The 18,625-nt window shown below is 39.5% G+C and overlaps 1 protein-coding gene across 1 annotated transcript in view; it reads right to left on the bottom strand.

The window, feature by feature from the left end:
• LOC122805979 (vomeronasal type-2 receptor 26-like) overlaps nt 1-17,578 on the bottom strand; it is a 33,970-nt gene extending 16,392 nt beyond the window's left edge. Inside the window, exon 1 of the mRNA XM_044076218.1 lies at nt 17,258-17,578. Within this exon, the coding sequence (XP_043932153.1) occupies nt 17,258-17,578 (321 nt within the window). The remainder of the gene's footprint in view (nt 1-17,257) is intronic.
• Nucleotides 17,579-18,625: the final 1,047 nt, after the last annotated feature.

Below are 18,625 nucleotides of genomic sequence, written 5' to 3' on the forward strand. Positions count from 1 at the left end.
ATTTTTTAGTCATCTGAGACAAGATTCTGTTGATTAAAGTTAATAAGATTTGTCACTTTCAATCAAGGATTATTGATGAATATTTTAGACTCTCTGACGCCTGTCTTTTTTTTAAGAAGGATAAACACCCTTTACAAGATGGTGTTTTTGTGGTTCTCCATTCTTTAGTAATACAAATAATTGAATAAAGTAAAATTGTCTGAATAGAAAGCTTACACAAAATGATATATATTACACCAAAGTAATTTGAAAATTTATAAACATGCAATGTTGTTTTAAAATATTTCCTGTGATTCTGAACTCTGTTGTCACTGTATTGATTTATTGAGTATTTTCTTGTTCTGTTATTATTTATTATTAAATATATTGAAGCCTTTTAATTGTGGCTGTTTTGTTAGAGATATTTAAGCTCTTAGAGTACTTGCATATATATTTGGTAACACTGTACAAGCCACTCTTAAATAGCCTTAGTCTTGGACACACTTACCATTTAGATAATAGTAACATTACACAGTAGAATTTATCACCATTTGTAAGGGCCTTATAGCAGTTGATAACTAGTGGTTGGTGGCAGCTGGTACTACCGTATAATCTGGGCGGAAGTGGGCGTAGCTAGTGAACCTGTGCCAGCCTTCCTCAGGAGTGTCTGTGTGTTTGCATATAAATCAAATCTCAAAGTGTGTGTGCGTGTGTGTGTGTGTGTGTGTGTGTGTGTGTGTGTGTGTGTGTGTGTGTGTGTGTGTGTGTGTGTGTGTGAGCTACTTGGGCAGGATCACGAAGCACTGATTGGACAGAGAGGGTGCTGGAGGTTTTGGCTTGACCACTCAGCTGAGATCTTAACCCTATAGCTGTGCCAGTGGGGAGTCTTATTGGAGATCTGGAGAGAGAGGAAGAAACCAGCCCCAGACTGACTGTGATCTCTTTGTGCTCTTAAGGGAAATTGTACTTTACTATGTGTGTACTTGTCATCCTCCCAATGTGCACAGCCCTCACTGGTGTTAGTGGTGAGGATTGAGGCTCCTTGATTACTGGCCATTGCAGGAGCATCACAGAAGTATGGAAAAACGACAACAGGAACCAGATCCAAAGTTTTATTCCACTTAGCGCCTCGGCCACTACAGCCTTTAAAGAGTCTATGGCATCACAGAAGTATCAATGCTCCTTTCACTTTTCAAATCACATAGGCCTGAAGGAAGCAGTAGAACCTAGTATTTTTCAGTACAATGATGGTTATAGGTTACAGTTTAAGTTTTCTGAATTTATAACTGAGATATAAAACGTTTTCAGACTGTTTGTACTAATTTTAAGCCAAAGTATTATGGTAAAGGAAAATATATTCTAGCAAATATAATTTAATGCAATCATGTTATTATAACATTTACTTATAATATCTATATCCACAAAACATGCTACAGCCTGAATTGCGCATTCCTCATAATTCTTTTTTCCTGACTTTGAGGCGTCTTGTCTTATTTATGTTATGCAGTTTGCATACTTTCATTAATGATACCGTGCCTTGTGTTAGCAGTTGCATGATCTTTAAAGATCACCAAAGAGCCTGTGTCCATAGGAAGTCAGCATCAAGTACCACTCTCCTAGCCCAGAAAGTCTGCATCATGTACCACGCTTCCAGCCCAGAATGTTTGCATCATGTATCACTCTCCCACCCAGAAAGTCTGCATAATGTACCACGCTCCCAGCCCAGAAAGTCTGCATCATGTACCATGCTCCCAGCCCAGAAAGTCTGCATCATCTTCCATGCTCCCAGCCCAGAAAGTCTGCATCATGTACCACTCTCCCAACCAGCAAGTGAAATCTTAGTTTCTTGTATAAGTAGCCTGTCTCACTAATATGGGCAACTGATTTTATAAGCCTGAACCTTTAATACCAAAGTAACTGTTTTCTTTATTTCCATTCAATGTATCAGTTTCCTCTCCCAAATTTGTTTCTTGTGTTATGTAAAGTATTTTTAAAGTTACACATAATGTAGCAGCTAGCACCTCATTTGATGGTGCACAGTTTTATCTGTGCAAGCCATGCTGTATAACTAACCCTTTTCATGCCAAATGTGCCTTTTCTAATGTCTTGATCTCTTTGACACCATGTAGGAAGAATGATAACTCATACTCAACATGGGGTCTAATCAATGACCTAAATAAACATGACATAATATCCTTACGCCTGGAGGACATTTAATGAAAACTGTCATACATCAACAGATGATACTTATTATTGCTTTAACATTCAGTTCAAAAAGTACAAAAGTTTCAAATGAATGTGTGTTAATTCCTTAACTGCACAGTTTTCATTTATATTGTGTATAAATATACACACCTTTTCCTTGTTTTCATGTTACAATTGTAAATATCAAGACCAACATTTTTCTTAATTAACCAGATCCTAATAGCCTCATAGAATAACTAGGGTAACAACTCCAGGGGACCCTCTTTAAGTCTACCCATGCTTCTTGAATGTATCTGGCAAGATGTGATATCATAGGGCTACTTTAAGGGGTGTGTGTAAGTTTAGACATGGGTGGTCACACATTTACAGGCTACCTCTGTGTACTAAAGGCATAGGAACAGGACCAAGGGTAAATTTCCATTTCCCTATTCACTGGGCCAAGTTATGCTTGAATTGGGTTAGGGAAGAACTCTGTTTCACTTGAATGGGAAGCCTGTTCCAAAGAAGGGCTAGTATTTGCAACACATACCTGTTCCTGCAATGTGTCCTATTTGGGTCCCTATTATTTCATTGAATCACCACATTGTTAAATGGCATTTCCTCAGAAATGCCATTCGTTGAACTGTTCTGACTGAGATCAGATTTGCAGTGGGGATCAGGAAATGTGCCCTTCCCCACTGTAGTGCGATCTCGCAGTTGATATATATATATATATATATATATATATATATATATATATATATATATATATATATGGTTCCCCTTCACAATCTCGAATTACTGAATGCTCAAAATTCATTAACTCAAGATTGTAAAGTCGAAAACCAAACCCATAAGCGCGAATCTGCATAATTGCGAATTCAAATATCTCAAATTCGTGCTTATGCATGTCAGCTATGGGACGGGAAGTGTGTGTCGGGATGTTTTATGGAAGTGAAGGTAAGTGAGTGTATGTGTGTGTTTTGTAATTTGTGTGTGTGGGTTAGGGTAGGGAGGTGGGAGTATGAGTGTAAGTGTTGGATGTGTCTGTATTTGTGTATGTGCGACTCGTGCGAGGCAGTTTAAAATGTCTGTGTGGTGTTTTTTATTTTGTGTATTAGTGCGATCTCGGAGTTAGAATATATAAGTGGGGGGTGTGGGGTGCAGGGGGGCTTGCCCCTCTGCGTGCATGTAATGTAGGGCTTGTAGTTTATGTGATGTGGGTTGTATGGTGTGCGTGTTGTATGGTGTATGTGTTATGTATGTTCGGGGTTTTTTGTTTCCGTGCTTGTGAATTTTGGGATTTTTGTTAGTTCGACTTTACAGTTTTGAGTTACTGAATTTTCGAGCATTCAGTAATTCGAGATCGTGAAGGGGAACCATATATATATATATATATATATATATATATATATATATATATATATATATAATTAATTAGAGGGGGCTGACGGGGGGGTCAATAATATAGACTCATCCTATTTCTGTTGGAGTAGGTTAGGTCACTAGACTGAGTGATTCTGATGCTATTTGTTTTGTAGATGTTCAAGAGGTCCATCAGAGTAGGATCACAGGATGGAGATTGAGTACAAGGATAGGGCTTTGAGATGGTCTACATAGGGCATGTTGTTTATGACCTGTACTCTTTTTGTCAGGAACCTCTGTGGTTGCTCCACTTGTTGCTTATGCCTGGTCAGGTATATATCAAAGGTGTTTTGTACTCAATGATTGGTCTGATGAGTGCCAAGTACAGTGGAACAATGATATCCTTGGACATAGATGCCATACCCTTGCTTATAGTTTGCGCAAAATAGAATGTTTTCATTACTACCATAGAAACATGATGGTCAAAGACCAGGACACTGTCTACATACACTTCCAAATCCTTGACCAATGGATCTACTCTTAGGGGTGTTTTACCAGTGTAGTAATTTGCAGGGGTAGCTGCCTTCCCTGAGGATACTATTATGTATTTCTTTGCACTGAGGTTTATATTGTAATTCTGGCACAAGTTATCAATCTGTATTAGCCATTTTTGGAGGGGTATTTGTGTCTTTGGGAGATTCTGTGACTGCGCTTGTTTTGCAATTGTCTGCAGACTTGGTCAGCCAGAGCGCTTTGATCTTGGCCTTAACCTCACAGGAGTACATATCAAAAACGAGTTGCCCTAGCACCGAGCCTTGAGGGATTCTGCTAATGACTGGCCTCTTCGCAAAGGTATTCTCCGCTATACTAATTTCATGCATTTTATCTCTGAACCTCCTGGCTATCCAGTAGGTGACATAATGGTTCTAGCAAGATTTGTGGAAGATTTACCCATTTCCTGTCACCACATGCACAGTGTGGAACCACTTCTTGCTTGTTTTGTCATTTATACTTTGCACTTTGAAATGTATCTCCAGTGTCACAGATTTCATTTATTTATCTTAGATTACAGGCAAGGAATAATTTCATAATTCATTCTACTGTATATCTAGCTGACGAGCTTGACTATCTATTTTTATTTGTTCTGATTTCGATTTCTTTCCATTTTGCTCTTACATTTTCATATAGGATAGGTATTCTTTTTATTAAATATTCATTTCAAAGCATTCATAACATAAGATATTTTAACTTGTATTTCCAACTTGTTTATTATTATTTCAATATTTGATAGTATTGCACCCTGTCAATACATTTCTTTTTGTGCTGTTTGTCTGCCACAAATGTTTACTATCTTAAACCAATGAGCAGTTATTTTCATATTAATAATGACTTACTTAATCATGCCTAATTCTCCTGTAATGTATAGGACTTGAAAAGACTTGGGTAATATGAGTATATGTCATAAAACCGTAATGCTGCAGTGCATTTTACATATACGCCATAGAAGTTTATAGGCGGCATTTAGAAATTGGTTATAGCTAATGACCCCCCAAAAAAAATTTGCATTATATATAAGAAGACTATTTTTGTGTTTATAGCTAATATTAAGAAAGTCTTTTGGTGAATACATAAGTCTGTTCATTATATTTTAGTGCATGAACAGATATTACTGTTTGCATTTTCAAATTGAAAATTATTGACTTGCTTTTAACTGTCTTCAGTTTAACATATATTGTGATATATATTTTTCTATATTTATTAACTATTTTCTAAGATCACTGAAAATATCAGAATTAAGTAACATCATCAGAATTGTTACAATTTCACTGTGTTTTTCACTTATAGAATACAACCTTGTCTTACTCTCTCTTGAACTAAAAAAATCTTGCTAATTTCCCTTTCGTCATTATTCAAGCTTTAGCCTAATTATTGCTACTTGGTGCTAATATTACATTTACTAATTTCTTCAGGAATCCTGTTGTTTTCATTATTTCCTACATGTATTCATGTTAAGCTGTCAAACGCATACCACAGCTTTAAATAAATGGTATAAACATTGTCATTTATATATTTGTGAGCAGTTTTCTCCAATGTGCTCTAAATGAAATCAAGCTTCTTGAGTAAATCTGCTACTGGTTTAAGTAAAAATGAAAGCACTGGTAGTCCTATTTAATTTATTTCAGTATTTAATTCATCCAGAGCTATTGCCTGAAAACTCAGTGAGGTGTAGAGTAAATGTTATAGCACATTTGTGGTGGTAATTCTTTTATCATCTTTATTAAATATTAAGACTGCAGTTCTGCCTTTCTGAGATTCTGGAAAGGCAAAGCTCTTTAAAGTCTGCTTGAATTGACGAATCAGTACTTGTGCCCACTGTTCAAGTTACACTTTACTTGGGTTAATTAATGGTCCTAGCCAGTCAGACTGTAGCTAACAAAGGGACATTCCAGATCCATGGTTCAGTAAGCTAGCACTCGGGGCAGTGTCCAGACTAATGCCCCCCCTTCTTGATTCAGAAAAAAAGTTCTCTCACAAATGAATGATCTCATTCTCAGACCTGTAGTAGAGTGGCAAAGTGTTTCTACTAGCACTTTGCTACAGCTACTAACATCTCAAGACATTAATTTAACAGCCATGATATCAGTTGTAGCTACTTAAATAATACAGGTACTGCACTAGTGTCTGATTGATATCTCTTCTCAGGTGCCAGTCATTTCTTCTCACGGCTGTAGCTGGGATATTCACCCCCTTGACTCCATTCTAGCTATAGTACTGGATCATTCCCCGCCCCCATTACAGTATGTATATTGGCCCAGAAAACCCATTTAGAACACCCTTTCAAGTGCAACTGAAAGATAGCAGGTGAATGAAGAATCCCTGAGAAACATAGTGCCAGGTATGTTTTTTTTTTTAATAGGATCAGTATAATCTTCTCCCTAGAAGGTAAATAGAGACTTGTACCAGTGGTTAGGGTACAGTGCTATAATAAAAAAATTATTGTAGATATTGAACACAGAAACTCAGTCTGTGTTTGGGAGCAGCTAAGCAAAGCCAGTGTTGGATGCTAGTCTGACCTGGTTTAGCCTGCAGTAGTGAGTGGCCAGTCTCTAAGAGCCAGCAGTCATTTTATATGGATAAATTGGTGAATTGTTACTCTTACGATGCTCTTGAGATCTCTTTTCTGTAGTAAAAACCAATGTGGCTTCACTATTGGTGTTTCCCGTTTGATAAGCATGGGCTTTTCTGTTGGTTTCTGTATGTCTCTGCATATTACAGTGTTACATTGTTCCTGGTTTCACAGCCTCATGTGAGATCATTGAGGAACTTGCATCCACTTATAGCAGGATCATATGCCAAATTACCACCCCCACATGTCAATCTGATTTTTAAAGCTTACTATACTTACTATATGAGATGCTATCCCGATAGTTACTGGAAGCATATTTAATACTATTATGGCCACAATGAAAACATTTTTTTCATCATAGTAGTTATCCCTTGTCTCAACAATGTAACAGATAATGCACTTTACTGTACTATATTATGTGAAAGTAGACTGCTGATAAAACATTTATATATCAAAATAATGTCACCTTTAAGGCACCTATAGCTAATCAAATTAAATTTAAGTTCTCTCAGTCTTACCTTATAACTGAGATAACTCTAAGCTGCAAAGCATCTTGTAAACAATTTCTGTGCTCTCTAAAGTTTAATTGAATGATCATATATGTAAAAGTGCCACAGTATTCAATAATGAGCCTTATCGAATACTAATAAAGAGGAACAAGAGTCTATTTCCTTCTAGATTTAGTACAACTTAGATCCCTCAGTTTTGCATAGTATTTCCTAATAGCCTAACATTATCTTCAGTTATGAAGGAATTGTCTATAACTATGCAGATATCCTTTATTATATCTTCAACAAGCAGTATGTTACTCTTCATTCCTTATGGGTACTTATAATTCAGCCGTCTGTAATACACAGCCCTATACTTTTTGATATTGCAGAAAACCAAATTATGTCAAAATCATTCTATTAAGGAATCAAAGAAGTGCTTCATTCTTTCCTATTCACTTATGTTTGTTTAGATTCATAGATATTCTAAGGCCGCTGTGTCTCCATTCATTGCCACTACCCTTTCATATGCTGCACCTCCATTCTCCAGGAGGGCCATACCAGTCTGTCCTGGAGTAAATTTGTGGATACCCATCCAGTCATCTAGTTTATATTTAATGGAAGACAGTGAGTAATAGTACTCTTTAACTTGTATGGAAATATTTTTTTTTAATCAGAGGTTTGAGAAAAGTTAGGTTATAAACTTGTCCAGCCAACATGGCTTATTCGTCTACTGCTGAAGATTTAGGTCATTGCTTCTAGTACTAGTGGAGATATTGGACTTAATGAGAAACAGGAAGTCCATGACAAAGGGATCTCTAATGGCGCAGTTAACAACATGGAGAGCTCCCCTCAAAAGTCTAAAAGGCACTGTTACACATTCAATTTCATTGTCATCCAGTCTATAATTGGCAGCACTAGTTGTTTTGCCACATTAAAAAATTAGAATGACTGTTGTTTTTGTTCCAGATGTCAGGGATATACCCTGTCCCCAGGCTGTGTTGACATAGCTTGGCCAAATACGGTGCAAGTTTGCTGGATATTCTTTAAAAAAAGCCCCTTGAGCCTCTCTGATACTGAGGCAGCATTCACCCTCATGCACGTTAAAACTGTAATATCATCATTTGCAGTTTTGTGAGATAGACTAACAGTGCTTAATTATGACACAGCTTTATTGTCCTTTGGCATCTAACTACTACAACCCCCCCCCACAAAAAAAAAGAGTCATCACAGAACATTCCTGCCCATTCATTTTCTTATCAGTGATGGTGATATCTTTGACCTTTATGCTGGTATTCCCTTAGCCATCTCTGCCATATTCCCTTAAATGTTTAAGAAAGGATTTTTGTATTTTCTGTAGTACATTTGGCTAATATTTTAGCTCACAGTTCTGCCTAAGTATCCTATGGCAACTCCTCAGTACAGATCTTACTTTATTATATCTCAGTTTATCTTCAGGTAGGAAGTTAACCAAATGTGATCAATAATGCATTTTCTTCTTGGCTAATTTGGAAATATTCCTAGTCAGGGAGTTAACCAAGAAAAAATGCATGTCAATTTGGAAATATTCCTAGTCCATCAAGGGGGTAGAGTCACAATTTTTATCCTGATTCTGAATACTTAGTGGAGTATCCTTCTCAGTAGACAGTTCATAGACTCATAAAATTTAGTCCAGTTATTATAGCATAAAAAAACACGTAAAACAAAAAACGGACCAACCAAAATACAATACATATAAAAGCTAAATAGCAAAAACAAGCTCAAAACTTTAATAAAACTATTTCAGTTCCCATCCCCCATTTTTTTTAAATTTTGGCTAAGATATATCATAATCAACTTTTCACCATAGACTAGAAACAACCAACTTCTAATGTCATGTTTTTGGTGGAACATTTTAGGCTGCCCCAACGGTTTGAGAATAATTCAATGACAAGCTGCTTTCAAATATAACTGATTTGCTTTTTGTTGGTGAAAAGAACATCCTAATAAATGTGGGGCATTACATCACCAGCAAAAAATGACAGCACTATTATTACATAAAAAATGAGTAAGTCTTGATGATCTTGTCCGTATGACATATAAAAGAATACAATCTCCAGATTCTGTTTATTCACTGTGGCCATGAACAATCATCCTTTTGCTGGAGAATGCCATTTGTCTTCAAATATATAATTTCAGTGCCAGCTCCCTTTTTATCATTTCTGTAGTTAAGTTTTTGGTACCCTGGAAGTGGAAAGGGCTGACTTACAGAACTGAACCTTGGTACCATAGTGAGAAAATATTGTATTTCTTACAGTGGCTTGCTCTACAGAATCAAGGAATGTGTTTGTTAAGATTTATTGCATTACACATACAGAATGTTACAGCTTTCCTCTGCAGTTGTTGCTGTACATTTCTTCTAAAACTTCTTCTCGGGGTCATGCTTGCTTCTGAACATGTTACACCTGTTCCTTTTATAATGTCATACACATCTTAATCTGACTTTCTGCTAAAACCTGCAACATACCATGTACTTGTTAATACTGATGTACACACAAGATTATGAAATGTTACATTTCACCATTGCACCGTTCCCTTATGCTTTGCACAATGAAAAATTAACTAAATCCAGAATGCATCTATACTGGTGTTGAAACTTTGCTGCCAAAGTAAAGCAGCATAAGGGCAAGCACCTTGTGGCCATCTATTTTTCTGTGTGCATTTTTTTAAAGAAATGTATATATTCCATACAGCCCTCCTATAATCAGTCAAGCCCATTCATTCCCCTTCCTTGGGATGAGAGAAAGCTTTAGGAGGCTGTCACAAAGCCATGATAGCCCTATCTCCTCACCCTGCCAATAACTCACCACCCCTGGTGGCTGGCATGCATGCTTGCTAATGCAGGGGCCTGCAGTGCCTCTCTTCTCTGAGGGAATGTGCATGCTTACCCAGATAGCTATTACCCTCTTGCTGGTTTTGCATCTCCTCAGCACCACACATATATATATGTCCAGTACATAAAGCATATGTCATATTGTTACTTTATGTACTGAGCTAAACTAGACCACCTTTCTCCGCCCCGGGATGGGTGAGCCAGCATTAGCCACTTATACCTCCATTCGGGCCAGCTTCTATAGCTCCTAATATATTATCTTGCATGGTACACTACCAGACTTACCTTTTGCAGTCAGACTGGACATCAAACTGGAACTGATTGTATAGTTCTTGACTTGTCTATACAAAACAACACAGGGAAAACATAACCTCAGACATCATTGTGAATTTGGGGGAGAGGGTTAACTCATGTGGATACCCTGCCTTCATAACTTGTCACTCCCAAAGTGTAGATACATAACAACCAAAACAATATAGGTTGTAGTCGTGTTTTGGATTCAGCATTAAGAAGACAGTTTCAGTTTACAAATAGGTACGTTTCCTGGATTTTCTGCCTTTTTCTTACAAAGTTTGAGCATTATTGCCTGTTGTAGGGTTAGTTGTATGCAAAAACCTCATGTAAATGAGTATCTAAATACTGAAATATCAATTATTACCTGTGGTATGCCTTATGTAAACGTCAACAGAACATGCTGGAGGGACAGGTACATAACCCAGAGACTGCCCATGCTATGGAATTGACTTCCCATACATGTCAAGCAGAGCACCTCACTGGCCCTCTTCAAGAGAAATCTTAGTGAGTGGATGGGAAATAGAAAATTCACCTCAGGGATCACTCCAGTGTCTCTACTCGACAGAGGCACTAGGAACTAAAGTCTTGTGGCACGATGCCAGGGTAATCCTATGGGCTAGGCTTGTAAAGGCTTCAGGGCCATTAGCTTAGTACACACCTATGAACCTGTGAACCTATTACTTACGTAAAAATGAACACAGTTTAAACTGCAAGTTAGTTTTTCATGGCACATTGACAAAAGAATACACTGCAGTGTTAGTAAATGCTTTCTTCGCTGTATACAGATCGTTGCCAAAAGATCATTTTATATTAATGAACATCATGTATTTCCTTTTGTATCCTTTACTCAAATGCACCCACACAAAAAAGAAGAAAGAGTAAGATGCAAAATATTGCAAATCTGCATGTGCTTTATTTGTTTATTTTTGCAACACTGGAAAAGTAGTACGCCCTAGATTTGAGCCCACTCAACTGCCTGCATGCGTGTCAAAACTCTAACATGTTTGCATACATACATTACAAACCTGCAGTATGCATGCATGCTGGAATTTTTTTTTATTACATGTTGCTTCTAGGTGTTGGATGCCTCTGCTGCCATATATTTTGAACAATCTTTGAGCAAAGCAGTGGAGCTATAAATGTACAGGTGCAAGATAGCTTTCTTGATTTCTGTTCTGAGTGTCACATGCTGAATGTGGTGTTAAGCATGAGACACAGGACACATTGCAGATATAAGGTGTTCAAAAATTGCAAGACATTAATGTCAATGCAAAGCTTAATGGAAGCTAATTTAAAGATGCCTGGCAGCAAATTTATTATAATACCCAAAAAATACCTAGATATAGAAGGAAGAAATCTTGTGGCATAAACAAGATGATTTAATGATGAAATTTGTATAACAAGATCTATGCACTGCTTACTTTTTTACATGGTTTAAAAGTTAAACATCCCATATTAAAATGTTTTAATCCACTTAAAGTATTCTGCCAGTTAATGCTAGAGAATGCCTTGGGTGAAGGACTGGCACTTAGATAAGTCAACGTTTGAAACGATGTGTATATGGCAAGTAAACAAAGGTTCATAGGTAGGTACTAGGCTATTGGCCATAGCACCTATATAAGCCTAGCCAAAAAGGTATGCTGGCTTTCGTCTGCCAAGAAAATTATTTTCCTGTGCCCCTGTCGAGCAGAGCCACAGAAGTGATCCCCGGGGTGAATTTCCTATTTCCCATCCAATCATCAAGATTTTTCTTGAAGCATGCTAATGAGGAGCTTTGTTTGATATAGATAGGTAGTTTGTTCCAGAGTATGGGAAGTCTCTGAGACAGGAATCTATCCCTCCAGCATGTTCTGTTTATTGTGGTGACAAGGTTTAGGTCCCTAGTGCGTGTAGCTCAGAGGGATTGGGATTTCTTTAAGTGGAACATGTCCAACAGCTCTGGGTTTAACTTAGCCTTGTATGTTAGGCAGAGATCGCCTCTGAGCAGGCAATATGTAACGGAATAAAGCTGGACTTTCTTGAGACGGTCTGCATAGGGCATCTGTTTGAGGCCGGTAATCCTCTTTGTGAGGTATTTCTGCTGCCTTTCCAGTAGTTGTAGATCTCTTGTGAGGTACATACCAAAATGGGTGTTGTACTCTATAATGGGTCTAATGAGTGATGAGTAGAGGGGAACAATTACCTCTTTTTTCCTGGATGAGAAACCTTTTGTAATGCGGTGTGCCACATAGAAGGATTTCCTGAATACTGTGGCGATGTGATTATCAAAGGAGAGACTACTATCCACCTGTGTCCCAAGGTCTCTTATCACACTTTCAGTGTTAAGTAGACTACCACCTATGTGGTAGCTCATGGGTAAAGAGTTTTTACCAAAGGGGATGACAATGCACTTTTTGGCATTGAGCTTGAGGCCATGGCTTTAACACCAGGTATCTGTCTCAGTGAGGCCCTTTTGCAGGATGTCCACATCGTTAGGAGTTTTAATTATGCCTCCTAGTTTGTAGTCATCTGTGAACTTCATTAGCCAAAGACCTTCTGTGTTAGCCTGTACTTCAGAGAAGTAGATACCAAACAGGAGAGGACCCAGGACTGAACCCTGTGGTACTCCACTTGTCACTGGTCTGAAGTCGGATTTGGAGTCTGCTAGTTTCACAGTGTGGGTTCTGTCAGTGAGCCATTTGGCAATCCATCTTGTGACATAGGGATTTATACCTAGTTTAGTGAGTTTATCTATAATTCCAGAGTGGGGGATGGTGTCAAAAGCCTTGGTGAGATCTAGATAGGCTTTGTGAACCACCTTACCCATCTCTATGGCTTTGGTGACTGTTTCAACAAAGTCTATCAGGTTTAGGAGGCATGATCTGCCTTTTACAAACCTAAACTAGGTGTGGTCCAGAGTTTGGAGATTATCAATGTCTTTTTTATAAGTTCCATGATGATACATTCCATGGCCTTGCAGACCAGGCTCGTCAGGCTAATGAGGCGGTAGTTCTCGGAGTCCATGGTGGCTCCCCCTTTGTGGAGTGGGATAACCATCACTGTGTGCCATTCAGTGGACACAAAGCCTGAGGTGAGGCTATGATTGAACATGGTACTTAGGTGGGGTGCCAGTTTGTTCTGTAGTTCATGTAGAACGCAGCTTGGGATGTTGTCAGGTCCCATGGATGCTGTGTTTTTGGCTTTGGAGAGTGTGGTTTTTACCTGTGCAGCCATGATTACAGGAACTTTGCATTCTTATTCTTATAGAGATGGGCCCTTTAGCGGGTGAGAGGGGGGTAATGTTAGCACTGAACCTATCTGCCAGGATGTTGGCAATATCAGTTGGTTCTGTATATTTAGTGTCATTGTGCTGTAACTCAGAGAAGATCTGAGTGTTGCCATTGAGATTCTTGACATAGCTATAGAATGCTTTGTGGTTGTCTTTAGAATCAGTGGCAATTTTGTTTTCATAACTAGCTTTGGAGGATTTTATGAGCGATCTCAGCTTCTTACTGAGGCTGACCAGGGAGTTCCTCCAATCATGGGATTTTACTCTTTTTTGCAACAGTTTTTTTCTTCTGTTGTAGAGTTTGTTTATGGCAGGGGACCACCAGATTGGCTTCCTTTTTTTGGAGGATAGCATCTTGGTTCTGTTAGGGATAGCATGATCTATGCACTTCTGTAAGTGCTTATAAACTTCATTTGTGTAGGATTCAGCAGTCGTACCTCTATTGTCCATCTGCATGGGTGTCGTGAAGTTTCCCACTTCTGTCTTAAGAAGCATAAAGTTGGCTTTGGAGAAATGTTTTATGGTGGTTTCCCTAATGGGAGGGTGGGGGGGATGTGGATGTCTAGGATGATTAGCTTGTGGTTGGATCTGACCAACAAGGAATTGACCTCTGGTGTGGAACACCGGTCGCCCATGTTGGTAATGACCAGGTCTAGGAAATTGCTGCCCATGGTGGGGGGTGTGGATAAGTTGATCCAAGGCATTGGAATTTATGAATTCCAGAAAACATTGAGCAAAAGAGTTGGTACATGAGTAGTTTTCCCAGTTAATGGTGGGGTAGTTGAAATCGCCCATTATTAGGGTGTTGGGTTGTACCCTAATATTTTCCAGTGTATCAAGAAATGAGGAGTCCGAATCCTGGGGCATGGTGGGGGATTTGAAGCAAGATACAATTTGGATTGCAGTCTTTCCCAGAGTTAGTTATACTTGGATAATCTTGGATGCATTATGCTGAGCAACTAGCCTGGAGGTGTGGATATCCTTAATGAATATGGACACACCTCCGCCTTTAGTATTTTGGTCCAGGTTAGGTGGCTAAAAGGTATGGCATGAATTATGGCATGGTAATGCAGGGGTGTTCTATAACTGTTGCGGTGGTCATGCGGTAGCGTTGTCACCTCACAGTAAGACGTTGTCCTGTTCGATTCTCAGCTAGAGCATCTTCTGTGTGGAGACATGAGTGAATGGGCGTACCTTCATTGAAGGTTGTGCATCAGAGCCAGCAACTTGGCATGTAAAAATCTACTGCCAATCATTAGTGGACCAGAGTTCCACTGTGGCGACCCCTAATCGGGAAAAGCTGAAAGATGCAGCAGCAATGCAGGGGTGTTCTATGGATCCACTGCACAGATGTTGATGTTCTCCATTTTAAGGAGTGCCTCAATTGAGTGCATTTTGAGGTTTAGAATTCTAGCATTGAGTAGCATTACCCTCAGATTTTGCTTGCTTGTACCTGTTACAGTGGTGAATTTGTCATTTGAACCTTGCCTTAAAAAGACACTATGGGGTGGCAAGAGCCTTAGCCAGTATCCGGAATCCCAAGAGCAAAAGGTGCAGGCCATCTCTGGCAAAGCATCGTGGTCTGTCGATCATGTCATTCCAGGCAGACAGATACTGTATCCCCTTAGAATGACACCAGAAGCTTAGCCAATTGTTAAAGTCAATCATTTTGTCCTTGTACTGTGGTATCATAGATGCTGAAATAACTTGCCTAAATGCAAAGTCTGGCCTAAAGGCTGTCACTGGGGAATGCAGCAAACTGAAACATCTACTCAAATTTAGCCACAAGTTCTCTTGGAATAGAGGCATTACAATGAACTGTGAAAACTGGCTGTAAAAAAACATGCTTAAAAATGAATATAAAGCCTGTGGTACAGTGAAAATATCTGCCTGCTATCCCACATTGTTTACTATTCTTTCTTGTTAATTATAGAGTAATGAAATATTGTACTTATTGCCAAATTCACTTGAAACATGGCACACTGTTTAATGATAAGGTATTCCCAGGGTCTGTAGTGTCTTTACAGAAACTTTTACATATCTTTGGCACTGAACAAATTAAATGCCAGATGTAATTTTCAAGACTGTCTGCCATCAGCCCACTTCTGCAAGTTCATTGTAAACAATACCTCTCATTTACATGAGCTAGCTTCCTCATCCTGGCTTTGTTAATCTGATTGGGGTTCAAGGGCTATGTAATGTTCTAGTGGAAACTCATAAATAAAAAAATGCAGCCACCTTTTACATCTGATACCACAGAACCTGTCACATTTGGTAGCAAATGCTAAAAAACAGTCATATCAGATTTTGAATGTATTCAGGACCTATTAACAACTTTTACAATGCCTGCATGCTCCCTGAATCCAGTAAATTGTATTTAGTGTTGATTATTGATGCAAAGAGATAAGTAAAGTGAAATTTTGAAGCATCTGTTATGAGAACAGTGATGAGAGAAGAGTTCACTCAACAGGCTAGTGTGTTTGCATCGGCTGATGGCATAGACTAGTTAAGTCTGTGCAAGATCCACCCATCACAGCAATGTCATACAGCTCCCAATGCAGGCCACAACATCCAAGTCTTTTACATTAAATATTATTTCTTTATGAATGACTATGATTTAATAAAACACCAGAAAACCTGTTATTAGCAAACTGATTAATAATAGTCTGTAAGGTTCCAGCAGAAAGTCATCAGAGATGAAGCCCAAACATGAAAGATGAGTGAAAACTGAAAGGAGCTGTTAGCAGGTTTAAGAATTGCAAACTGCAATAAAAAGGGAATGCTTGTAGATATAGATGAAAAGCACTTAACAAAACCACCTCTTCTGCATATTGTTGAAAATATGCTTAGCAGTTTGCAGGACATGAGCTTTGAACAGCGCCTTAGAGGAAGAGATCACAGGTACAGATGACAAAAATATGATTCTTTTGCAAGATAATTAGGCTTAATCTGAAGGACGGAGAGATGAGCTCAGTAAATGTTTTCATTATGTAATCATATAATGTTATGTAGTCCTATCTCGCCTCCATTATTACGTGTGGGTTCGGAGCCGATCCTCAGCTCTGACTCAGCTGCTTTTAGAAAGCCTGAAAACTTCTGATTGGCTCGTGGCTAGGAGGTATCCCATGGTGCATGAGCACATTCCCCAGATCTCGTTTGCCACGTCTTCAGTCGGAAGCTTCTTTTGGTTGGCCATGGCTAAGTGATTCTGTTTTATTATTATTACTGCTTATTAGGAGTTTTTTGCTTCTAGTGAAGTTTTTTCTGTCATAGTCTATTGCTGGCAGTCTTATTGTGATTACCGATTTGTGTCTTTAGTGGATTTGACCTTATTGCCGTTTAAAATTTACTTGGGCCTGTTGACCGTTTGTGTGTGGTATCCCGTGAGTGTGTGTTTTTTGGCTAGACCGTTTAACTTAGAGGTTCTAGTTTTGTCCCTGTTTCTTTTCTTGCACTAGGTTCATTTAAGTTAGAGAACCTAGTAACCCCCTTTTATTTTTTGTGGGTGATAGGGTTAGATCTGCTTAAATTAGAGGATCTAGTTCCTCTCTTGTTGTGTGAGTGTGGTGAGTTTTTCTCTCTACTGCCATTATGTCTAAGGAACCTAAAGAACACAAACAATCAGGCTTTAAAAAGTGTGTTAAATGTTCGCAAAAAATGTGCATCACCAATGGACATACCATCTGTATGTACTGCTTAGGGGCCATACATCTACAAGAAACTTGTCTCTTTTGCCATTCTTTTAGCCCTAAAGTACTCCATGAATGGAAGAATAAGCTGATTTTGAAAGGCATGTTAAAGCCTTCCTTCAAGGAAGACCTAGCCAGTTCTTCCTCCTCTGCTAGGTCACATTCATCTAGGAAGGATAAGGGCAAGACCTCTAAATGGCCTTCTCCGGCCCCAACTTCTGCCTCTGAACCTCCACAGAAGTTACCAAAATCGGAGTTAGTCTCTGTCTCTTCGGCTCCACAGTCTTCGGGTCCGATTGAGATTTTGGACATAGACCCTGCAGTATCGGCACCAAGTGTTTAAGCACCAATCACTAGCAGTCCTCTTCGGAGTCGGTCAATGGACATTCCACCGGTCTCCCCTACTCTAAAATTGCCTATATTGCAGAGAACAAGGTCTCCCACACTGTCCTCCAGATCCTCCAGGAGTCTATCTGAAGAAGACATTGAGAGAGTGGTGCTCAGACTCCTCAAGTCATCTGCCTTGCCAAAATTTTTGTCAGCTCTGACCCATTCGATCTCAGAGCCGACTCCTGCTACCAATCCTGCTCTCTTTCCTCCTCCAACCCAGATTGGGCCTTTGGAGCCAATATTGCCAGTACCGACTATAGTGGTTTCCTTGACTCCAGCACCCCATGTGGTTGTCTCGGAGCTGAGTTCTGCTCTGACACTCTCAGTGCTGTCCAAAGTGTCTAGGGTCTGAAGCTCTTTGGTTGGCCCCGAGGGGGACACTTGGAACCAAACTTCTTCGGTGCCAAGCATCCCTCTTGGTGCATTGGCCCAAGTGAGCTCGGACCCTACATCATTCTCGGAGCCAATCCTTTTGGAGCCATTGGCACCTATGCTTTCTTTGGAGCCGGGGCATCATTCGGAGCTGGAGGAATCAGTCTTTGTGAAGATGAGGATCATGTTGGATAGTTCATCCACTCCACGTAGAAGTACCGATGCTATACTCCCTCAAGCTCTGACTACAGTCTCAGCATCCTCTCTTCCCTGGGATGGCAGAGACCCACAGCCTCAGGACCACCATTTGGGTAGCCCCAGATCTTCTGAGACCTCCCCAGAGGACCCCGCTGAGGAGCCCCCTCAGAAGAGATCATGCAAGACTCCCCTGATGAGTCTCTCACATCTGACACTGACCTCGATGAGTCAGAGGGGTCCCCTAAGTCGTCCTCTGAAGATGTCTCCTTTGCAGACATTTTGGAGATCCTCAAGCAGAGAGGTGGCTGGCCCATTGTTACCCCATCTGATGAGGAGTCAGTGTACCTGAAGGCTTTTGGGTCTCAACCCTCAGCTTCATGGGTGTTTCCTCCATTTAAT

Source organism: Protopterus annectens, chromosome 7.part0, assembly GCF_019279795.1.
Source record: "Protopterus annectens isolate FY-2018-M chromosome 7.part0, PAN1.0, whole genome shotgun sequence".
In the NCBI taxonomy this organism is placed as follows: domain Eukaryota; kingdom Metazoa; phylum Chordata; order Ceratodontiformes; family Protopteridae; genus Protopterus; species Protopterus annectens.